At 42.6% G+C, this 25,619-nt stretch overlaps 1 protein-coding gene across 1 annotated transcript in view; it reads right to left on the reverse strand.

Annotated features, from left to right (window-relative positions):
- Positions 1-25,619, reverse strand: part of LOC140484868 (solute carrier organic anion transporter family member 4C1-like) — a 168,221-nt gene that overhangs the window by 51,712 nt on the left and 90,890 nt on the right. Inside the window, exon 6 of the mRNA XM_072583602.1 lies at positions 10,592-10,707. Within this exon, the coding sequence (XP_072439703.1) occupies positions 10,592-10,707 (116 nt within the window). The remainder of the gene's footprint in view (positions 1-10,591; positions 10,708-25,619) is intronic.

Genomic DNA, 25,619 nt, shown 5'->3' on the forward strand with positions numbered 1-25,619 from the left:
TGCTTTACTTAAGTCCATATAGACCACATCCACCGCTCTGCCCTCATCAATCCTCTATGTTATTTCTTCAAAAAACTCAATCAAGTTTGTGAGACATAATTTCCCATGCACAAAGCCATGTTGACTATCCCTAATCAGCTCTTGCCTTTCCAAATACACATAAATCCTGTCCCTCAGGATTCCCTCCAACAACTTGCCCACCACCAATGTCATGCTCACTGATCTATGGTTCCCTGGCTTTTCCTTACCACCTTTTTGAAAACGTAGCACAACATTAGCCAACCTCCAGTCTTCTGGCACCTCAACTGTGGCTATCAATGATACAAATATCTCAGCAAGAGGCCCAGCAATCACTTCCCTAGCTTCCCACATGTTCTAGAGTGCACCTGATCAGGTCCTGGGGATTGATCCACTTTTATACATTTTAAGATATCCAGGATCTACTCCTCACTAATTATGGACATTTTTCAAGATGTCACCATCTATTTCCCCACATTTTATATCTTCCATGTTCTTCTCCACAGTAAACACTGTTGCAAAATACTCCTTTAGTATCTTCCCATCTCCTGCAGCTCCACACATAGGCTACCTTGCTGATTTTTTGAAAGGCCCTACTCTCTCCCTAGTTACCCTTTTGTCATTAATGTATTTATAAAAAGTCTTTGGACTCTCCTTAAACCTATTTGCCAAAGCTTTTTGCTTTTTGCCCTCCTGATTTCCCTCTTTAGTATAATCCTACTGCCTTTACAATCTTCTAAGGATTCACTCGATCTATCCTGTCTATACCTGACATATTCTTCCTTCTTTTTCTTAACCAAATCCTCAATTTCTTTAGTCATCCAGCATTCCCTATACCTACCAGCCTTTCTTTTCGCCCGAACATGAATACACTGTCTCTGGGCTCTCGTCATCTCATTTCTGAAGGCTTCCCATTTTCCAGCCGTCCCTTTACCTGTGAGCATCTGCCTGAATCAGCTTTTGAAAGTTCTTGCCTAATAACATCAAAATTAGCCTTCATCCAATTTAGAATTTCAACTTTTAGAGCTAGTCTATCCTTTTCCATCACTCCTTTGAAACTAAAGAATTATGTTCGCTGGTCCCAAAGTGCTCCCCCATTGATACCTCAGCCACCTGCCCTGCCTTACTTCACAAGAGTAGGTCACATTTTGCACATTCTCCAGTAGGTACATGCACATACTGAATCAGAAACTTTTCCCCCACAGGATTAACAAATTCCTCCCCATCTTAACGCTTAACACTATGGTAGTCCCAGTCTATGTTTGGCAAGTTAAAATCCCCTCCCATAACTACCCTATTATTCTTATAGATAGCTGAGATCTCCTTACAAATCTGTTTCTCAATTTCCCTCTGACGATTAGAGGGTCAATAATACAAGCCCAATAAAGTGATCATCCCTTTCTTATTTCTCAGTTCCACCCAAATAACTTCCCTAGATGTATTCCCAGGAATATCCTCCCTAAATACAGCAGTAATGCAGTCCCTTATCAAAAACGCCACTACCCCTCCTTTCTTGCCTCTCTTTCTATCCTTGCTGTAGCATTTGTATCCTGGAACATTAACCTGCCAGTCTTGTCCATCTCTGAGCAATGTTTCTGTAATTGTATGGCATCCCAGTCCCATGTTCCTAACCATGCCCTGAGTTCATCTGCCTTCCCTGATAGGCCTCTTGCCTTGAAGTAAATGCAGTTTAATTTATCAGTCCGACCTTGTTCTCTGTTTTGTTCCTGCCTGCCTTTACTGTTTGACTTGCTCTCTTTCCCAACTGTGCTAGTCTTACCCTCCCGAGCAGCTCTAGCATATCTCCCTGCCAGTATGTTAGTCCCTTCCAATTCAGGTGCAATCCATCCTTCTTGTACAGGTCACTTCTACCCCAGAAGAGATTCCACTGATCCAAAAATGTGAATTAATCTCCCATACACCAGCTCCTCAGCCACACATTCATCTGCTCTATCCTCCTATTCCTACCCCCACTAGCTCTCAACACTGGGAGTAATCCAGATATTACTACCCTCAAGGACCTCCTTTGTAAATTCCTGCCTAACTTTCTATATTCTCCCTTCAGAATCTCACCCTTTTCACTTCCTATTTTGTTGGTTCCAATGTGTACAATGACTTCCTGCTAGACCGCTTCCCTTTCAGAACATTCTGTTCCCTCTCTGACACAGTCTCGATCCTGGCACCAAGGAAGCAACACACCATTCTGATTTTTCACTGCTGGCTATAGAAATGTCTGTCTGTGCCTCTGACTAGAGAATCCCCTATCACAATCAATCATTTGGACCTCGACATACCCCTTATTATAGTACAGCCTGTCTCGATACCAGAAACTTGGCTGTTTGTGCTACATCCCCCCGAAAGTCCATCATCCCCCACATTTTTCAAGACAGCATACTTGTTTGAAATGGAGATAGCCACAGAAGACTCCTGCACTACCTACCTACCTCTCCTACCTTTCCTGGAGTTAACCCATCTATGTGACTGTATCTGTGGCTTTTCTCCCATCCTATAACTGCCATCCATCTCACCCCCTAGCTCATATAAATTCCTCATTACCCCTAACTGGTGCTCTAACCAATCCATTCGATCTGATAGGACTCCCAACCAACAACATTTATTGCTGATAAAATCCTCAGTTACATATAAACCCTCTCAAAATTCCCACATCTGACAAGAAGAGCATATTACTCTACTAAAGGCCATTTTTGCCCCATAATCTACAGACCCAGAAAATAGCGCCGTCATTTTATTGTAAAAAACGTGCTCCAGGCTTAGTATTTACAGTTTATATTTTTAAAATTTAATCAAGAGACAGGTTTTAATAAGACATATAATCAAGAAAGAACCCACTCTCCTCGCTACTGTAGACTTACAGCAAGGTTACACGTTAAAAACTATGCACTTATCTGTTCCTGTGTTGTGAGCTCTCCCAGACAGGTTCCTCTAAGATCAGTTGTAAATTTTGCTGTTTGCTAATTTTTTTTATGAAGAACTTGAAAACTTGCTGCGATAAAAAAGAACCCTGGTAGACTTTGTGGACTGTGAAATTGTAAAGTGGGCTTTGAAAGCATTAGCAAGGATGTTCTTCAGCTGAAACAATCTCTGTTCTGATAAAATTGCTGAACAACAGTGTTATCAATTTGGTTTGCAAATACTGGGTCAAGTCTAAAAGAATGATTTGAGGCTTTCTGGATTATACACCATATGGGTTATCCTCTTATCCCCTCATTGACTGTTTCTTTTTCACTCTTTTTCTAATTATTCACTTTCTCTGCCCTAATCCTAACCCTGTCGCATTTTGTTCTTTTAATCAAGCAACATCATGGATACAGTCAACATCTTTTGTGCCTTCCTTTTTTAAATGTTGGCTTCTTGGATGCTGCCTGAACTGCTGTGCTCTTCCAGCACCACTAATCCAGAACCTGGTTTCCAGCATCTGCAGTCATTGTTTTTACCTCATTGATCTAGCTATATTTCAAATGGGAGTGAAACTTGGACAACAATTGATCTCAACTGAATTCAGTACAAATTAAAACTGAATGGCATATAAAATGAGCATTTCATAGAATCACATAGCATGGAAACGGGCCCTTCAGCCCACCTTGTCCATGCTGACTAGGCTTCCTAAACTGAATTAGCCCCATTTGCCTGCGTTTGGCCCAAATGCTGTTATTATCCATGTACCTGCCCAAATGTCGTTTAAATGTTGTAATTGACATGCCTCTACCACTTCCTCTTGCAGCTCGTTCCATCCACACACCGTTCTCGGTATGAAAAGTTTGCCCCTCAGGTCCGTTTTAAATTTTTCTCCTCTCATCTTAAACCAATGCCCTGTAGCTTTGGACTCCCCTACCCCGGGGATAAAGATCTTGACTATTCACCCTACCTTTGCCCCTCTACAAGGTCACCCCATCAGCTTCCTCTGCTCCAAGGGGAAAGGCCTCTCCTTATACCTCAAACTTCCCAGCCTCAGCAACATCCTTGTAAATAATCTTTGCACACTGTCCTGGTTTAATATCATCCTTCCTCTCACAGGGCAACCAGAATTATATACAGTACTCCATACGTGGCCTTATCAATGCCCTGTAAAGCTATAATATGACATCCCAACTCCTGTATTCAATGTTCTGACCAATGAAGGCAAGTGTGCCAAAGGCCTTCTTCGCTACCATGTCTACCAGTGATGCCACTTTCAAAGAACTACGTATCTGCACCTCTAGCTCTCTCTGCTCGACAACAGAGGCCCTGCGGGCCTGCCATTAATTGTACAAGTCCTGCCCTGGTTTGCCCTACCAAAATGCAACACCTCACATTTATCCGAATTAAAGTCCATCTGCCATTTCTCAGCCTATTGGCTCAGATGATCACCCTCAGATAACCTTCTTCACAGTCCACTATACACCAATTTTGGTGTCATCCATAAACTTAGTAACTATGCCTCCTATATTCTCATCCAAATTGTTTATATAATGACAAACAGCAGTGGATCCAGCAACCATCCTTGCGGCACAACAGTGATCACAGGCCTCCAGTTTGAACAACAATCATCAACTACTACCATCTGTTTTCTACCTTCAAGCCAATTTTGTATCCAATTGGCTAATGCTCCCTGGATTCCATGTGATCTAACCTTACTAACCAGTCTACGATATAGAACTTTGTCAGCAATCTTGCTAAAGTCCATGCAGACAATGTCTCCCACTCTGCCTTCATTTATTTTCTTGGTCACCTCTCTAAAAAAGTCAACCAAAATTTGTAAGACATGATGTCCCACACACAAACCCATGCATTCTATCCTTAATCGATCCTTGCCTTTCCAATTGCATGTTGATACTGTCTCTCAGAATCACCTCCAGTAACTTACCCACCACTGATGTTAGGCTCACCGTTTGTAATTCCCTGGCTTTTCCTTGCAGACTTTCTTAAATAATAGCCCAAAATTAGTCACCCTTCAGTCTTCCAGGATCATACCCATGGCTGTCGATGATACAGATATCTTTGCTTGGGGCCCAGCAATTTCTTCTCGAGCACAATGACCTGGGATACACTTGATCAGGTCCTGGACATTTACCTACCTTTAAACATTTTAAGACGTCCAGCATTCTCCTCTTTTGTAATGTGGTCTATTTTCAAGACATCACCATTTATTTCCCTGAGTTCCTTAACTTCCATGTCTTTCTCCAAATACGACATAAGAACCAGGAGCAGGAGTTGGCCATCTGGCCCTTTGAGCCTGTTCCACTATTCAATAAGATCATGGCTGATCTTTTTGTGGCCTCAGGTCCACTTATCTGCCCTCTCACTGTAACCCTTAATTCCTTTACTATTCAAAAAAAATCTATCTCAGCTTTAAAAACATTTATTGAAGTAGCGTCAGCTACTTCACTGGGCAGGGAATTCCATAGATTCACAACCCTCTGGGTGAAGAAGTTCCTTCTCAATTCAATCCTAAATCTGCTTCCCCTAATTTTGAGGCTATGCCCTCTTGTCCTAGTTTCATGTGCCAGTGGAAACATCCTCTCTCTTATCTTATGTATTCCCTTCATAACTACATGTTTCTATAAGATCCCCCTCATTCTTCTAAATTCCAAAGAACATAATTCCAGTATACTCAGAATCTCTTCATAAGCCAACCCCCTCAACTCCAGAATCAAGCAAGTGAACCTCTTCTGCAGCCCCTCTAGTGCCAGTACATCCTTTCTCAAGTAAGCAGACCAAAACTGCACACAGTACTCCAGGTGTGGCCTCACCAGCACCCTATAGAGCTGCAACATAACCTCCCCGCTTTTAAACTCTATCTCTTGAGCAATGAAGGACAAAATTCCATTTGCCTTCCTAATTACTTGTCGTACTTGCAGGACAACCCTCTGTGAATCATGCACAAGGACACCCAGGTCCCTTTGCACAGCAGCATGCTGCAATGTTTTACCATTCAAGTAATAGTCCTTTTTACTGTTACTCAGACCAAAATGGATAAATTCACATTTATTAAAATTGTATTCTATCTGCCAGTCCTTTGCCCATTCAAAGTATTTATGCTCCTCTGCAAGGTTTCACAGTCCGCTACACACTTTGCTCTGCCACTCATCTTAGTGTCATCTGCAATAAAGGAAAGCATGCCCAATACCTTCTTCACTATCCTATCAACCTCAGACTCTACTTTAAAAGTGCTATGAACCTGCACTCCAAGGTCTCGTTGTTCAGCAACTCCCTAGGACTTACTATTAAGTGTATAAGTCCCGCTCTGATTTGCTTTTCGAAAATGCAGCACCTCACATTTATCTAAATTAGACACCATCTGCCACTCCTCAGCCCATTGGCCCATCTGATCAAGATCCTGTTGTAATCTAAGGTAACCTGTCCACTACACCTCCAATTTTGGTGTCATCTGCAAACTTAATAACTGTACCTCCTTTGTTCACATCCCAATCATTTATATATGTGAGGAAAAGTTGTGGACTCAGCACCAATCCTTGTGGCACTCCACTGGTCATAAACCTCCAGTCTGAAAAACTCTCCACTACCATCCTCTGTCATCTACTTTTGAGCCAGTTCTGTATCCAAATGGCTAGTTCTCCCTGCATTTCTGTATCTTCCATGTCCTTCTCCACAGTAAACACTGATGTAAAGTACCCGTTTAGTATCTCTCCCATCTCTTGTGGCTCCACACAAAGGCCGCCTTACTGATCTTTGAGGGGCCCTATTGTCTCCCTGGTTACCCTTTTGGCCTTAATATATTTGTAAAAACCCTTTGGATTCTCCTTAACCCTATTTGTCAAAAACATCTCATGTCCCCTTTTTGCCATCCAGGTTTCACTCTTAAGAATACTCCTACTGCCTTTATACTCTTCTCAGGATTCACTCGTCCTATCCTGTCTATACCTGACATATACTTCCTTCTCTTTCTTAATCAAATCCTCAATTTCTCTCATCATCCAGCATTCCCATACCTACCGATCTTACCTTTCACCCGAACAGGAATATACTGTCTCTGGACTCTCATTATCTCATTTTTGAAGGCTTCCATTTTCCTGCCATCTTTTCACCAGCAAATATCTGCCCCATTCAGCTTTTGAGTGTTCTTCCCTAAAACCGTCAAAACTAGACTTCCTCCAAATCAGAACTTCAACTTTTGGATTCGCTCTATCCTTTTCCATTATTATTTTAAAACTAATAGAATTATGGTCGCTGCTCCCAAAGTGCTCCCCTCTAACACCTCAGTCACCTGCCCTGCCTTATTTCTCAAGAGTCGGTTGAGTTTTGCACGTTCTCTAGGAGATACATCCACATACTGACTCAGAAAATGTTCTTGTACACACTTAACAAATTCCTCTCCATTTAACCCTTAACTCTATGGCAGTCCAGTCTATGGAACGTTAAAATCCCCGAACATAGCCACCCTATTATTCTTACAGATAACTGAAATTTCCTGACAAATTTGTTTCTCAATTTCCCACTGACGATGAAAGTGTCTATAATACAATCCCTATAATGTGATCATCCCTTTCTTATTTCTCAATTTCACCCAAATAACTTCCCTGGATGTATTAGCGAGAATATCCGTCCCAAGTAAAGCTGTAACGCTTTCCCTTATCAAAATGCCACTTCCCATCCTCCCTTGCCTCCCTTTCTATCCTTCCAGTAGCATTTGTATACTAGAACATTAAGCCACCAGTCTTGTCCATCCCTGAGCCACGTTTCTGTAATTGCTGTGATATCCCAGTCCCCACATTCCCCTAACCATGCCCTGAGTTCATCTGCCTTCCCTGTTAGGCCCCTTACATTGAAATAAATGCAGTTTAATTTATCAATCATACCTTGTTCTCTGCTTTGTCCCTGCCTGCCCTGACTGTTTGGCTCACTTCTTTTCTCACCTGTACCAGTCTCAGATTGATCTCTTTCCTCACTATCTCCCTGGCTCCCAATCCCACCAACCCCCTACCCCCACCCCCACCATGCACCCCCCACCCTAACCCCCCACGCCCTATCATTTACTAGTTTAAATCTTTGTGAGCAGCTCTAGCAAATCTCCCTGCCAGTATATTAGTCCCTTCCAATTCAGGCGCAATCCATCCTTCTTGTACAGGTCACTTCTATCCCAGAAGAGAATCCAATGATCCAAAAATGTGAACCTTCTCCCATACACCAGCTCTTCAGCCACACATTCATCTGCTCTATCCTCCAATTCCTACCTCCACTAGCTCATAGCACCAGGGGTAATCCAGATATTACTACCCACAAGAACCTCCTTTTTTATATTCCTGCCTAACTTTCTATATTCTCCTTTCAGAATCTCATCCTTTCATCCTTTTCCCTTCCTATGTCATTGGTTCCAATGTGTACAAAGACCTCCTGCTGGGCCTCTCCACTTTGAGTACAGTCTGCACCCTCTCTGAGACACCCTTGAGCCTGGCACCAGGGAGGCAAAACACCACTGTCGGCCGCAGAAATGACTGACTGTGCCTCTGACTAGAAAGTCCCCTATCACAATTGATCACTTGGAACCCGACGTACCCCTCATTACATTACAGCCTATCTTGATACCAGAAACTTGGCTATTCGTGTGACATTCCCCTGAGAATCCATCACCCCTTATATTTTCCAAAACAGCATACTGCTTAAAATTAGGATAGCCACAGAAGACTCCTGCACTACCTGCCTACCTCTCCTACCTTTCCTGCAGTTAACCAATCTGTGACTGTATCTGCATCTTTTCTCCCTTCCTATAGCTGCCATCCATCACACCCACTTCCTCTTGTAAATTCGTCATTGTCTCTAACTGTCGCTCCAACCGATCCATTCAATCTGACAGGAGTGTCAACCTATCATGTAAACTCTCTCAAAACTCCCACATCTGCCAAGAAGAGCATATCACTCTACTAAAGGCCATTTTTGCTCCTTACAATCTGCAGACCCAGAAAATAGCACCATCTTATTGCTCTACAAAACACTGCTCCCATCTAACAGTTTTAAAATTTAATCAAGAGATAGATCTAAATACAACATATAATCAAGAAAGAACTCACTCTACTCATGATTATAGATTTATAGCAAGGCTGCACTTTAAATTATTAGCTTATCTGTTTCTGTGCTGTGACCTCTCCCAATAGGTTCCTCCAAGATCAGTTGTGAATTTCGCTGTTTGTTCAGTTTTCCTCAACGCACTCCTGTGTCCAGCAATACATGAATTCAAACAGCAAAGGCAGTAACTGCGGAGATTCACTGCTGTGTCAGTTAGCAGTGTGGGTTTCTTTCTCTCTCTCTCTCCTTCACTGACCACATGCTGTCTATTGTCTGTCCTTCTCCCTTTTAAAAGTGCTGTTGTTCTGACTTTTCTTTTCTCCAAAGTTCCAAAACAATGCAACAGCATGTAAACCACTAATTGCTGCTCCTGGAATTTGAGGCAATCTCCTCCAACACCTAAAGTACCTCAAAAAAGGAGCAGCTATTACAGCCATAAGTTGTTTGTTAATAGACTAAAGCATCTTCTCCACTACAGAAGTTAAGCTAACCAGTCTATAATTTCCCATCTTTTGTCCACCACCATTTTAAACAGTGGCATCACATTTGCCATTTTCCAATCTGATGGAACTGCCCCAGAGTCCCAAGAATTTTGGAAAATTACCATAAGTGTACTTGCTATTTTTCCCACCATCTCTTTTAGTACCCTGGGATGCAATTCATCAGGGCTAGGAGACTTCTCTATCCTTAGCTCCATTATCTTGCCCAACACTACTTCTTCTGTGATAATGATTGTTTCTAGCTCCTCACCTACCTTTGTCTCTTTGACAATTATTCATTTAAGATGTTACCCATCTCCTGCAGCTCCACACATGGATGACTTTGTTGATCCTTAAGGACCTTCTTGTCGACCTAGTTACACATTTGCCCTTACTATAGCAGAATCTCATTGGATTCTCCTTTATCTTAACTGCCAAATCTATCTCATATCCCCTTTTTGCTCTCCTAATTGCCCTCTTAACTGTACTTCTGAATCCCTTATACTACTTAAAATATTCACTTGATCCCAGCTGTATGTAGCTGACATATGCCCCTTCTTTTTCTTGACCAGAGCCTCAATATCTCTAGTCATCCTTTGTTCCCCACTCCTGCCAGGTTTGCCCTTCTCTCTTTAACAGGAACACACTGGTCCTGAACTCTCATTATCTCACTTTTGAAAGCCTTCCTCTTGCCAGATGCTCCTTTATGCGAGAACAGCCTAACCCAATCAACTTTTGCAAGTTTCTGTGTAATACCATCAAAATTGACCTTGCCCCAATTTAGAACTTTAACGTATGGATCAGACCTATACTTTTCCATAACTATTTTAAAATGGATAGAATTATGGTCACTGGTCCCAAAATGCTCCCCCACTAATATCTCAGTCACTTGCTCTGCCTTATTTCCCAAGAGCAGGTCAAGTTTGTCCCTTTTCTAATAGGGCCATCTCATACTGATTAACATGAATCTACTCTATTCTCGCCATACCTTTGATCTTAAAGAAGTGCAAACAGGAGGAGACCTAATTATCACCACCCTTCCCACCCTTGTGATATCAAAATCAGAATCTTACCAGTAGTACCACAAAGAAATCCTTAAAACTCTCTCCAAAATTAGGCTTTAAGAAAGCTTTTGTATTTACACCACTGTGGGCCTGAGAAACCTTTCGAAGTTGGACTTCTGCTGTACCTGCAAAAATAAAAGAATGTGCGCAGTGTGAAATCACGTGTAGTTGAAGTATTGAGCTGGATTTTCTGATGGCTACACAGACATTATTCCAGCAAAAATAGTAATTGCACATGGTATCCTCATAAATCCTCATTTTGGCAGGCTCTGAAGGAACTGCCTGAGAAATTGAGGATTCTATTCTTGGAACCTTGCAAAAAATTCTATTTAAATCAGAGATTTCAGAATGTTCCAATGAAATTGAGTAAACTAGCTGCTCAGGAAAAGTTAGACTATTAAGTATATATAACAACATAGAACAGTACAGCACAGTACAAGCCCTTCAGCCTTCAATGTTGTGCTGACCTTTTATCCTACTCTAAGATCAGACTAAATGACATACCCTTCATTGTACTATCTTCCATGTGCCTATCCAAGAGTTGCTTAAATGCCCCTTGTGTATCTGACCTACACCGCTGGCAGTGCATTCCATGCACCCACCACTCTCTGTGGAAAGAACCTACATCTGTCATCTCCCCAAAATACATTGTCTAACTCCTGAGTAACCATTAAACGGACCCCATCCTTATCTGACAGAAGTCCCATTACACATCTTCCAAACCATTTACTACCTCTACCTGACACTCTTTCCCCCAGTTCTGCACCCAACATCCTGACCTTGATGGTTGGCACTCTCCCCTTCAGTCATTCCACACTCAAACATCTTTCTCCCTGAAGTTGGAAATACTCCACCCTGCCACACTCTGCAGCCTGGTATCAACCATCACCACACACACACACACACACTCCTTCCTATGCTGTGGACTCGAGCACCCCTCCTCCCCCAACTGCTGGACACTTTCCCTCTTCCCTGACTCTGTACACAACTTCCCTTTCCCAAGTATTTGACATACCTTTTCTATCAGCTGCTCTGCACACGACCTCTTTCTCCCATCTCTGGACACACTCCTCCCTTCATTTGACACTTAATCCATTTTCCACAACTGGACTCCCCTCCCCTGTTGCGAAACACATTCACCATTTCCCAAGCTCTGCACTCAATTTCACCTTCTTCTACTGCTGGACCCTCTCCCCTATTCCTCCATTCTCCACCCAACTGCCCTTCCCCAAACGCTGGACACTCTCTGCCCTTCAGATGCTCCACAGTTGACCCCTCTCCCTCTTCCCCCTGTCCACACCCAAAGTCCTTCCCTTACTGCTGGACACACTCATTCATTCCTCCAGTCTCTTTCCTGAAGGCTAGATGAACTCCACCTTTCTCCTACTCTGGACCTGTCCCCCTCCCATGCTGCTGGGTAGGCTTATCCCATCTCCTACACTGCATGTGAAAGCCCACCCCCACAGCCAGACCTAACTTCCCTCACCAATCCTGACCTGTCCTGCACTGGGTGCCTTATCTGGTCTCCTTGCCAATTTGCATCTTGGTATCCTGTCCACTTTGCACCCTACTCCTTGGCAGCTTGCCTCCGATGCAATTGGCACCCAACTTATCTGACACCTGTCTGCAGTCCCTATTGATCTGGCACCTTACTTAATTGGCAGTCTATACCTTACCCATCTGGTATCTGAATGCCTGACACCTTATCACCTACCTAGTTGGTATTCCGCTTACTTGGCACCTTACACTCACACACAGCATGCTACTCTTATTATCTAGAGTATGACAGCCTCTTTCAATTTCTGTCTGGATGTTTAAAATTCAGAATATGGCAGCTGACTGCTGTGTAAAGGTGATGTGGCTTACCTTCCCTGATACCTCTGCACTATGAAAGAATTGTTAGATGGAAGTACAACTCTGCATTCTTGATGGTGCCCCAATCACAATCTCCTCTCGAAATATCATGCTCCCTCTTTTCATAAAACATAATGGAGGAAGTACAATTTGCGTAAGATTGCCACTCCTCGGAAAATCGGCCTTGTGATTTCTGAAGTCATGCTTGGCTCTAAGTAGTATAATTCTTGTCCATGCTTTGTTTTTGAAAAGCTATCAATAAAATCAAGAGTCAGCGCAGAAGCTAAGTAACGAAAACAATCAATGCTGGAGATCACAGCATCCATGGAGAGAGAGGAAGCTGATGTTTCGAGTCTACACGACTCTTCACCATAGCTGAGTAAGCTCACTAAGTTGTTTTACAAAACTAATGATATATTCAAATACAATGTCTTTATTTCGATACTTTTCTGAGTACTGAATACTTGATCAAGGAGAAAAACTGAGAGTGGATATGGTGATAATACAGGGCTTGTGGCATTTGGAGAAAAAAAAGCACAAAGAACTAAATTGCTGGACCTTGTTTTCACCAGTCTGCCATCATCAGTTTATTAGTCTATGATAGTGTTGGTGAAAATAGCCATGGCACAGTCCTTGTGGAGATCATTTTGTCTTCACACTGAGAATACTCTCAACTAAGAACACTCTCAACCATATTTTGTGGTATTACCACTGTGTACCAAATGTGGAATAGTTTCATCTCACAGGTTAAAGCTGCATTTCCATGAAGTGATATGGCCTATCTGCAGCAAAAGAATTTTAAATCACTGTAACTTGGAGAATTAATGCCCGGCATATCTCTCACTCCCTCATCACCATCAAGCCATTTGATCAACTGGTTAAAAGGAGAGTTCAGAAAAACATGCTGAAAACAGCATGAAATGCTCTTGAAAATGAGATACCAATTTGGTGAAACCATATTACAGGATAATGTGCTTGTTAAACAGCAGAAGAAATATGCCACAAATAATTCAAAGTGATTCCACAATTAACATATAAGAGAAATGTAAAATTATATTGAGATTCTACAAATGGCATCAAACTTTGGTTAGAAAATTGGAAGCAACCTCTATCTGAAAAATGTAGGGAAGCCACAATTTTCCATTACTGGCCGAAAAATTGTGTCAGTAAGAACAGGCTGATAAGTGCTGCACTGTGATTTTCATCCGACAGAAGCCTTGGATACCAACTATCCTATAAAAACATTGTCTAAGGGCCTCAAGCATCTAGATGGTGAAGGATACTAACTAGCTAAAATGCTTCACTTTCCACAATTTCTTATGTGGTGAGAAGTAGTAAAAGTGAGTTCCCTACATCATAGTCATGAAACCAAATGCTTAGACGCACATACACATTTAGAAGGAATTGAATTTGGACATAAGTTCTTAATACAGTTCTTTAAACTGTGTTGATGAGAATGCGAAGAATGTTTGTAATTTGAACTTCTACCGTCTTCCCAATAATACTTTCACCTATTTTAAATAGTTTATGTAGAGTGAGATTGATCAAGGGTCATGCTTATTGACATTCGATCAGGCAGCCCCTTTATTTCAACTCAAACTCAGAGATTGGCATTATGTCAAATTTATGTCTGTGATTATAAATGGTAGTTAAAGACGAGGAAAAACATCAGGTGGAAAGTGGGAAATCAAAGGATAAGTCATTACAGTCCACTATAATAACTATGCAAGTAATTGTGGGTGGCACGGTGGCACAGTGGTTAGCACTGCTGCCTCACAGCGCCTGAGACCCGGGTTCAATTCCCGCCTCAGGCGACTGACTGTGTGGAGTTTGCACGTTCTCCCCATGTCTGCGTGGGTTTCCTCCGGGTGCTCCGGTTTCCTCCCACAGTCCAAAGATGTGCAGGCCAGGTGAATTGGCCATGCTAAATTGCCCATAGTGTTAGGTAAGATGTAGATGTAGGGGTATGGGTGGGTTACGCTTCGGCGGGGCGGTGTGGACTTGTTGGGCCGAAGGGCCTGTTTCCACACTGTAAGTAATCTAATCTAATCTAATCTAATTGAGACACGTGACACTGAAGAAACTTAGTGAACCCCTGCATGAAAAGCATTGGGTTAATTTTTTTAATAAGTATTTTTAATTGAAAGAAAAAAGGACATTTTTTTACAAAATTACAAAGTAATACAAACAAGTATAAACACTAATATACAATTAAATATATATAAAATAAATAAATAATAATCAAAACATAACAAAAAAAGAACTAACTACTAATCTATCCAAAAAACAACCAAAGTATAAAATAAGATTCGTACATTATTAGTGAAACATAATGTAATAATTAAATAATTAAGTTCATAGTCAAAATGGATTAACATCAAGTCATAATAAAACCCGTATTTATACAGGATTCCTCCCCCGGGGCCCCCCAGACCAGCCACAACCATTACCACAGCCAGACAAAAGCCCTTGACAATATGGCCGAAATATCTGTATCGATATAGTGCAGAAAGGGCTGCCATATTTTATAGAATAATTCATTTTTTTGGTGCACCATATTTGTGAGGAAGTCAAGGGGGATACATTCCATGATTAACCTTGTGCCAATTCGAAAGTCCTGGAAGGCCCTCAGCTACCCAATTCACTAAGATATATTTCCTTGCACAAAAAAAGAGAATGGAAAATAGTTTCCTCCCATGCTCATCCAGGGAGGGCAGATTTGAAAAGCCCAAGAAAAGAGACACTGGATCCAATCCAATCTCCGTTCCCAAGAGTTCTTGTCAGAGCATTTGTTAGTCTGTCCCAGTATTTGCGGACCTTGTGACATATCCATAAACAGTGCATGAGAGTGCCCACTTCTATTTTACGTTTAGGACACACTGGGGTTGTTCCTACCCTAAATTTTGCCAGTCGTTCTGGTGCTATATGAGCCCTATGGAGCATCTTTAATTGAAGAGCTTGAGTTCTATTACAAATAGAGATCTTTCTGGCATTTTCCCAGATGTCCTCCCACATTTCTAAAGGGATTTCTAACCCCAATTCCTGGTTCCATGTTTTAAACAGTCATTCCATGTCTTTTGATACCTTGTTATGTAATGAGTGATAAAGAGTACTGACCGAGGGTGGACCCACTGGCCATAGCATTCTTCTCTCCCTATCTGATTTGTAGGGACTGTCTAATAATGTGATCTTCTTCTGTATATAATCTCGTATTTGGAAACACCGAAAAAAGTCTCCATTGGGTAGTCCAAACTTCTGGTGCAGTTGCTCAAAAGACATCATAACCTCCCCATCGAACAGGTCCCCTAAGCAAGAGACACCTCTGGACCTCAAGTTTTTAAATGTAGCTTCTGTCAGACCTGGCTGAAAACGCCATGCTCCCACTATAGGAGTATAAGGTGAGGTTTTTTTGTAAGTTACCCTCATCTTGCCGCATTATCCTCCAGGCTTTAATTGAATTTAATACAATAGGGTTTTTGCAATAATCCATAATAGCTCTCATCTTATCTAAAAATAAAAGATTGATGAGGGGACACTTTGCTTGGGAGGTCTCGATGTCTAACCAAATTGATTGTGGGTCACAAGAGACCCAATCAGCTACATAGCCTAATGGAGAGCTCAACTGATACCTCCTAAAGTCTGGAAAATCCAATCCTCCCCTTGGTTTTCGAAGCTGCAGCTTTTCTAATTTGTTAAAGGGGCGTCTATGATTCCAAATAAAGGAACCAAGCCAGCCGTGTAGTTTACATAACGCCAATTTTGGCAACATCAAAGGGAGCACGCTCATAGGATATAGGAGACGAGGCAGAATATTCATTTTAACTAGAGCTACTCTGCCTAACCAGGATATTGGGAGATTTCCCCAGCGTTGAAGGTCCTGCCTTATTTTCTCTAGTAGGTGCACAAAATTGGCTTTATACAGCTGACCAAATACTGGGGTGATAAAAATACTTAAGTATAGAAAACCCTCCAGTGACCACCGAAAGGGAAAGCAAGATCCATCCGATAAATTAGATATACTGGCGAGACTACCAACGGCATGGCCTCCAATTTCATAAAATTGATTTTATAGCCTGAGAACATACTAAATAGACTGATTACTTGAATTAAGTGGGGCATGGATATCAAAGGATTACTTAAGAACTGGAGGGCATCATCTGCATAGAGAATGAGTTTATGTTTACCCGAACCAATCCTTGGAGCCACTATGTTAGAGTCGGTTCGTATAGCTTCCGCTAGTGGTTCAATTATTAGCGTGAATAATAATGGTGAGAGAGGATATCCCTTATGAAAGTCCCTACCCACACTGAAGCTATACAAACCTAAACTATTGGTAGTCATGACTGCTTTGGGGTCATTGTACATTATTGAGACACATTTAGAAAATACCTCTCCAACACAGAACCTTTCCAGTGCGTAAAAAAGATATGACCATTCAACCAGGTCAAATGCCTTCTCTGCATCCAAGGAGACAACTATCCCCAGTATTCTTTCCTGTTGACAGGCTTGTATCATATTTAAAATCCTTCTAACGTTGTTAGATGATCTATGGCCCTTGATAAACCCTGTCTGGTCCTCTTTTATGATATATGGTAAGACCCTCTCCAATCTTAATGCTAACGTTTTAGAAAGGATTTTAAAATCTACACTTAGCAAGGATATTGGTCTATATGATGAGCAATCTTCTGGGGCCTTTCCTTTTTTGAGAGAAATATTTGCTTCTCTCAACGAAGGCGGGAGGCAGCCCTGACTATGTGAGTAATTATACATGTCCATGAGTGGACTAGCCACTTCCCCTATGAATTCTTTGTAAAATTCAAACTGGAATCCATCTGGTCCAGGTGCTTTGACACTCTGAAGCTGTCTACTTGCGTCGGGTACTTCCTGGGTTGTCTGGGGAGCATTCAGGATCGACACCTGCTCCGAGATTAAATCCGGAAAGGCCAAGTTTTTAAAGAAGGACTCCATCTTCTTAGTTCTATCCTCCCAGTCCTGCAATTTATACAGTTCAAAATAGACCTTTCTAAAGGCTGTATTGATCCTTTTACAATCACAAGTCAGAGTACCAGCACTTTCCCTAATGGACGTGATAGCTTGAGGAGACTTTTCTGTCCTAGCAAGAAATGCTAGGTATCTGCCAGGCTTGTCACCATATTCATATAGTCTTTGCTTTGCAAATAATATTTCCCTCTTTGCTCTTTGGGTAAGTGCGGTATTCAAGGTTGTCCAAAAGGCTGTGATCCTTTGTAGCTTAGTAATAGAGGGCCTATCAACATACGCTATCTCAGTTGCCTTCAAGCGAGCCTCGAGTAGGCGCTGTTGTTCTCCCTTTTGTCTTTTCTGGATCACAGAATATGAGATGATCAAACCTCGCGCATAAGCCTTAATGGTCTCCCACATCGTCGACGGGTTACCTGAATTAATTTCCAAAAAGGTTTTGAATTCTTGAGAATACGCCAATGTCGGGGGCCTGTCCTATCATCCCTAGTCTAAACTTTCATATATACTGCGGCACGATCAGAGATTGCTATATTACCTATTTTGCAGAACAATATAGAATTCAAAAGGGTCGAGGGAGCAAAAAACATATCAATTCTAGTATGACACTTGTGTGGATTAGAGTAGAAAGTAAAGTCTCTGCCCTGGGGGTGAAGGCGCCTCCACACATCTACTAGCCCTAGCTCCTTATTCAGATCCACCAATTGTCTGGATCTAAGAGATATACCCATAGTACTCTTGGGTATTCTATCTGTTTCTGAGTCCGTAATACAATTAAAATCTCCTCCTATAATTGTACGGTGGGCCCCAAAAGCCATCAACTTGGAGAATGCTTCCGTTATAAATTTGAAGAGGTGTGCCGGGAGGCAATAAAGATTCAAAATCCCATACTCCTCTCCATTTATTATGGCTTTGATCAGTATATACCGTCCAGATTCATCTTTTATCTGGCTTAAGATTTTGAATGGAAGATTCTTCCGAATGAGAATGACTACTCCCCTACTTTTTGAACTAACAGATGAGAAAAAGGCCTGGTCAAATCCACCCTGTTGTAATTTTAAGTGCTTTTTGTCAAGTAGATGTGTCTCCTGTAAGAGAGTTATATCAACCCTTTCCTTTTTGAGGTTTGATAATACCTTCTTCCTTTTGATTGGTGAATTACTCCCCTTGACATCCCAGAATCACCACCTAAGCAAATAGCTAGCCATGGTCGTTCAGGCAAGCCCGAGACCCCCCAGGAGGAAGAACCCCACCAAAAACACCCTGAGTAAAGACCATGGAAAATTCACAAAAACAAAAATTCTTTAAGACATTTACACCAACACAATTAAAACTATTCCTAAGTAAAAAAAATATAAAACACATTTGAAAGGAGATTTTCCCCCTTGCTCCCAGGGGGCGTAACTACTTGTCAATAACACCCCCATAACCTCTCCTAACTAGTGCCCTGCCCTCAATCCAGACATTATAAAATGGAGTAGACAAATTCAAGTCTTCTCTAAAACCAAAGTTAAAAGTGTGTGACCCACCACCCCCCCAACACCAACATCTAGGTGCGTTTAGCAAGCATAATATAAAATATAAATATATAAAACTACGAAGTTACAATCCCAGCAATTATTAGAAAATGAAGTAAGATGACAGAAGAGAACCCTGCTCTAAAAAAAAAGGTAGGGCAAAACAAACCCCCCACCCCCCTCCCCTCCACCACCCCCCCCCACCCCCAACACACAAATCAAATCAAATAAGCCGCATGGCCTGTAAAAAAAGAAATCACATAGTGAATAACAAATAAGCCCCCTTCCCTGCCCGCCAGAAAAGGTAATGAACAAAAAAGGGAAGGAAAGAAAGGGTAAACCGAGTGTGGGGGGGAGTTGAAATAAAATCATTATCCATACTGTTTGAATCTTACAGTCTATTTAAGAGACTCCAAAAATTCTTTAGCCTCCAAAGTTCTTTAGACTCCAAAGTTGTATATAGATCCTTCGTGGCTCAAGTGCAGCGTTGCTGGGTAACGCAAGGAATATTGGATATTTAGGTCTCTTAGGCGCTTCTTCGCCTCATCGAATGCCCTCCTCTTGCGGACCACGGCTGGAGAAAAATCCTGGAATAACATAATCTTGGAACCCTTGTGCATCATGCCCTGGGGATCCTTCCCCTAGACTCTGGAGGCTTCCAGGAGCATCTGCTTCTCTATAAATTGTATCCAGAACAGAACCGGGCAGGGGCACTGTTCCGGCTCGGGCCTGAGTTTAGCAACTCAGTGGGCCCACTCCACTCACACCTGGCCTGGTCCAGACTCCAACTTTAATATTTGAGGGAGCCATTGCTCCAAAAAAACTGTGAGTTGAGCTTCCCCATCCCATTCGGGAAGGCCCAGCAACCGAATATTTTTTCGACGACCCTAACTATTGAGGTCATTGATGTGCTCTCCCAAGGTCCGGACTCGCTGCTCGAGAGCCCAGACCTGGCCCACAGCCGACTCGGCAGCAGTTTCCAAAGTCGTGGCCTTCTGCTCTGCCCCTCTGACGCATTTTTCGAGTTTTTCAATTTCTCGGTCATGCTTCTGCAGCACGACCGAGAACAACTCCCAGCTGGTCCTGGATTCTTCAATGAAGGCGTCGATCCTCTCCTGCAGCTTGTTGATCGCGGAGATCAGGCTTGCCTCTGCAGGTGAGTCCCCCGAGGCGGCCACGGACATCTCTGCTGCTGCTGGAGGGGGTGGGGGAGGGGTCCCTGCCTGTTGCGAATTTTGGGAATTTTTGCCCTTTGTCATTTTAAGAACAACACCAAACTGTTCAATTTTGATGTAAAATGACCAAGTATGCTGGGCAAAAGCTATTTTAAATTATTTAAAAGGTGTGGTGAAGGTGGGTGCCCAACTTTGCCCGAGTCTTAGGCAGAGCACTACAGACTCAGACTTGCTGGGTCGCCGCCATCTTGAATCTCCCGGGGTTAATTTTTAAGGTGTTTATATACCACTTCAAATGGAAGCATCCTTCTAAATATTTTCAGCAATGCTGAATATAGCCATCTACATATTTTACTTTGACCTTCCAGAATTTTAATATAGTAATAATAACATTAAAGTGAATGAGTTAAAAATTAATTTGAGCACAGGGGTTTTAATGTATGATTTGCCCTGTCTATTGAGCAATCTATGGAGGGTCCCCTCAGTTGAAAATAGTCCAGTACAATCCCCACTGCTAACTGGCTGTACACGAAACAGTAACCAAAGAGTGTCCAGGCTCTTAAAGGCAGTCTGTCCTCTTCGGGGAAAGTGGAATCAAAGAAGAATATCTGCTGAATATCACAGCTGTAACTGAACAGAAAGAATTGGAGTATCAGGACAAGAATGAACTCTTGGGCTGAGTCATGGGGGTCAACAGGGGGAGAGGAGGGAGAGAAAATTTATTTAAATAAGGGATCAGTAGCTTTTCAGGAATTAGAGAAGGGGAGGATGGACTTTTTGCTTTAGAATCAGAGAGTCATAGAGATGTACAGCATGGAAACAGACTCGTCCATGCTGACTAAATATCCTAACCTAATGTCATCACTTGGCTCATATTTCTCCAAACTCTTTCTATTCATATACCCATCCAAATACCTTTTAAATGTTGCAATTGTACCAGCCTTCATCAATTTCTCTGGCAGCTCATTCCATACACACACCACCCTCTGCGTGGAAAATGTTCCCCTTAGGTCTCTTTTATATCTTTTCCCTCACCCTAAACCTATGCCCTCTAGTTCTAGACTCCACCACCCCAGGGAAAAGCCTTTGTCTATTTATCCTATCATGCCCCTCATGATTTTATACACACCTATAAGGTCACCTCACAGCCTCTGACGCTCCAGGGAAAACAGCCCCAGCCTATTCAGCCTCTCCCTAGAGCTCAAAGCCTCCAAACCTGGCAACATCCTTGCCAATCTTTTCCAAATCTTTTCAAGTTTCACAACATCCTTCCAACAGGAAAGAGACCAGAATTGCGCACAATATTCCAAAAGTGGCCTAACCAACATCCTCTATAGCCACAACATGACCTCCAAACTCCTATACTCAATACTCTAACCAACATGTATTTGGAAAGGCAAGGATAGAATAGGGATAGTCAACATGGTTTTGTGCATGGGAAATCATGTCTCACAAACTTGATTGAGTTTTTTGAAGAACTAACAAAGAGGATTGATGAAGGCAGAGCAGTGACGTGATGTATATGGACTGCAGTATGGCATTTGACAAGGTTCCCCATGGGAGACTGGTCAGCAAGGTTAGATCTCATGGGATACAGGGAGAACTAGCCATTTGATACAGAACTGGCTCGAAGGTAGGAGACAGAGAGCGGTGGTAGAGGGTTGCTTTTCAGACAGGAGGCCTGTGATCAGTGGTGTACCACAACGATTGGTGCTGGGTCCTCTACTTTGTGTCATTTATATAAATGATTTGGATGTGAACATAGGAAGTACAGTTAATAAGTTTGTGGATGACACCAAAATTGGAGGTGTAGTAGACAGCGAAAAAGGTTATCTCAGATTGCAACAGCATCTTGATCAGATGGACGAATGGGCTGAGGAGTGGCACATGGAGTTTAATTTTGATTAATGCAAGGTGCTGCATTTAGGAAAAGCAAAGCAGAGCAGGACTTATACACTTAATGGTAAGGTACCAGGGAGTGTTGCTGAACAGAGACCTTGGACTGCAGTTTCATAGCTCCTTGAAAGTGGAGTCACAGATAGATAGGAGAGTGAAAAAGGCATTTAGTATACTTTCCTGAGTCACAGAGGCATACAGCACAGAAACAGACCCTTCAGTCCAACCAGTCTCTGTCGAACATAATCCCAAACTAAGCTTGTTCCGCTGCCTGCTTCCTGGCCCATATCCCTCCAAACATAGAACATAGAACAACACAGCACAGAACAGGCCCTTCGGCCCTCGATGTTGCGCCAACCTGTGAACTATTCTCAGCTTGCCCCCCCTACACTATCCCAAAATCATCCATGTGCTGATCTATGGATTGTTTAAATCTCCCTAATGTGGCTAGGTTGACTAAATTAGCAGGTAGGGCATTGCACACCCTTACCACTCTCTGCGTAAAGAACCTGCCTCTGACATCTGTCTTAAGTCTATCACCCCTCAATTTGTAGTTATACCCTCTCGTACAAGCTGACATCATCATCCTAGGAAAAAGTCTTTCACTGTCTACTCTATCTAATCCTTTGATCATCTTGTGTGCGTCTATCAAATACCCCCTTAGCCTTCTTCTTTCCAATGAGAACAGACCCAAGTCTCTCAGCCTTTCCTCATAAGACCTTCCCCCCAGACCAGGCAACTTCCTGGTAAATCTCCTCTGCACCTTTTCCAATGCTTCCTGTAATGGGGCGACCAGAACTGTACACAATATTCCAAGTGTGGCTGCATCAGCGTTTTATATTGTTGCAGCATGATATTGCGGTTCCGGAACTCAATCCCTCTACCAATGAAACCTAACACACCGTATGCCTTCTGAACAGCATTATCCACCTGGGTGGCAACTTTCAGAGATCTATACACATGGACTTCAAGATCCCTCTGCACATCCACACTACTAAGAATCTTTCCATTGACCCAGTACTCTGCCTTCCTGTTATTCTTCCCAAAGTGCATCACCTCACATTTAGCTGCATTGAACTTCATTTGCCACCTCTCAGCCCAATTCTACAGTTTATCCAAGTCCCCCTGCAACTTGTAACATTCTTCCAAACTGTCCACTACTCCACCGACTTTAGTGTTATTTGCAAATTTACTAATCCATCCACCTGTGCCTGCGTCTAAGTTATTTATAAAAATGGCAAAAATCAGTGGTCCCAAAACAGATTCTTATGGCACACCACTAGTAACAGGACTCCAGTCTGAATATTTTCCGTCAACCACCACTTGCTGCCTTCTTTCAGAAAGCCAGTTTCTAATCCAAACTGCTAAATCACCCTCAATTCCATGCCTCTGCATTTTCTCCATCAGCCTACCTTATGGAACCTTATCAAAGGCTTTACTGAAGTCCATGCATACCACGCCAACTGCCATACCCTCATCTACATGCTTGGTCACCTTCTCAAAAAACTCAATGAGTTTTGTGAGACACGACCTGCCCTTGACGAAACCATGTTGACTATCTGAAATCAAATTGTTGCTTGCTAGATGATTATAAATTTTATCTCTTATAATCCTTTCCAAAACCTTTCCTACAACAGAAGTAAGTCTCACTGGTCTATAATTACCTGGGTCATCACTGCTGCCCTTCTTGAACAAGGGCACAACATTTGCAATCCTCCAGTCCTCAGGTACTAAACCTGTAGACAGTGACGACTCAAACATCAAAGCCAAAGGCTCTGCTATCTCCTCCCTAGCTTCCCAGAGAATCCTCGGATAAATCCCATCCGGCCCAGGGGACTTGTCTACTTTCACTCCTTCTAGAATTGATAACACCTGTGCGTAACTAACCTTGATCCTATATAGTCTAATATCTCATACCTCATTCTTCTCCTCTACAATATTTTCCTTTTTCTGAGTGAACACCGATGAGAAATGTTCATTTAGCACCTCTCCGATCTCCACAGGGTCCACACTCAACTTCCCACTTCTGTCTTTGACTGGCCCTATTCCTAACCTAATCATCCTTTTATTCTTCACATACCTATAGAAAGCTTTAGGGTTCTCCTTTATTCTATTTGCTAAAGAATGCTCATGTCCCCTCTTTGCTCTTCTTAACTCTCTCTTTAAATCCTTCCTAGCTGATCTGTAACTCTCCATCGCCTCATCTGTACCATCTTGCCTCATCAACACATAAGCCTCCTTCTTCTTCTTAACAAGGGATATCATTTCTGTAGTAAACCACGGTTCCCTTACCTTATCACTTCCCCCCTGCCTGACAGGGACATATCTATCAAGGACATGCAATATCTGTTCCTTAAACCAGCTCCACATTTCGATTGTCTGCATCCCCTGCATTTTGCTACCCCATTCTATGCATCCAAATTCTTGCCTAATCGCATTATAATTGCCCTTGCTCCATCGATAACTCTTGACCTATGGAATGTACCTATCCCTTTCCATCACTAAACTAAACACAACTGAATTATGGTCACTATCTCCAAAGTGCTCACCTACAACTAAATCAAACACCCCTGGCCTGGTTCATTACCAAGCACCAGATCCAGTGTGGCCTCCCGTCTTGTCGGCCCTTCGACATACTGTGTCAGGAAACCCTCCTGTACACATTGGACAAAAACTGATCCATCCGACGTACTAGAGCTATAACATTTCCAGTCAATGTTGGGGAAGTTAAAGTCCTCCATAATGCCCACCCCGTTCCTTTCACTCCTACTCAGAATAATTTTGCTAATCCTCTCTTCCACCTCCCTGGAACTCTGCGGAGGCCTATAAAAAACTCCAAGCAGTGTGACCTCTCCTCCCCTTTTTCTAACCTCAGCCCACACTACCTCAGTAGATGAGTCCTCATCAAAAGTTCTCTCAGCCACTGTTATACTATCCTTGACTAACAAGACCACGCCACCCCCTCTTTTACCGCCTTGCCTGTTTTTAATGAAAGATCTAAACCCTGGAACCTGCAACATCCATTCCTCACCCTGCTCTATCCATGTCTCTGAAATGGCTACAACATCAAAGTCCCAGGTACGTATCCATGCTGCAAGCTCACCTACCTTATTTCGGATACTTCTGGCGTTGAAGTAGACACACTTCAAACCAGTTTGCTGTCTGCCAGCACATTTCTGTGACCCTGAATTCCTGTCCCTGTCCTTCCTACTCTCATCCTCCTGTGTACTGCAACTACACCTCAGGTTCCCATCCCCCTGCTGAGCTAGTTTAAACCCACCCAAATAGCACCAGCAAATTTCCCACCCAGGATAATAGCATCCCTCTCGTTCAAGTGAAGACCATCCTGTTTGTACAGGTCCCACCTTCCCCAGAATGAGCCCCAATTATCCAAGTACCTGAAACCCTCCCTTCTGCACCAAGCTTGCAGCCACGTGTTCCGCTGATATCTCTCCCTATTCCTTGCCTCGCTATTACGTGGCATGGGTAACAAACCAGAGATAACAACTCTGTTTGTTCTAGCTCTCAGCTTCCACCCGAGCTCCCTGAAATCCTGCCTTACATCCCTATCCCTCTTTATACCTATGTCATTGGTAC

Source organism: Chiloscyllium punctatum, chromosome 2 (genome assembly GCF_047496795.1).
Source record: "Chiloscyllium punctatum isolate Juve2018m chromosome 2, sChiPun1.3, whole genome shotgun sequence".
NCBI classification, from domain to species: Eukaryota; Metazoa; Chordata; class Chondrichthyes; order Orectolobiformes; family Hemiscylliidae; genus Chiloscyllium; species Chiloscyllium punctatum.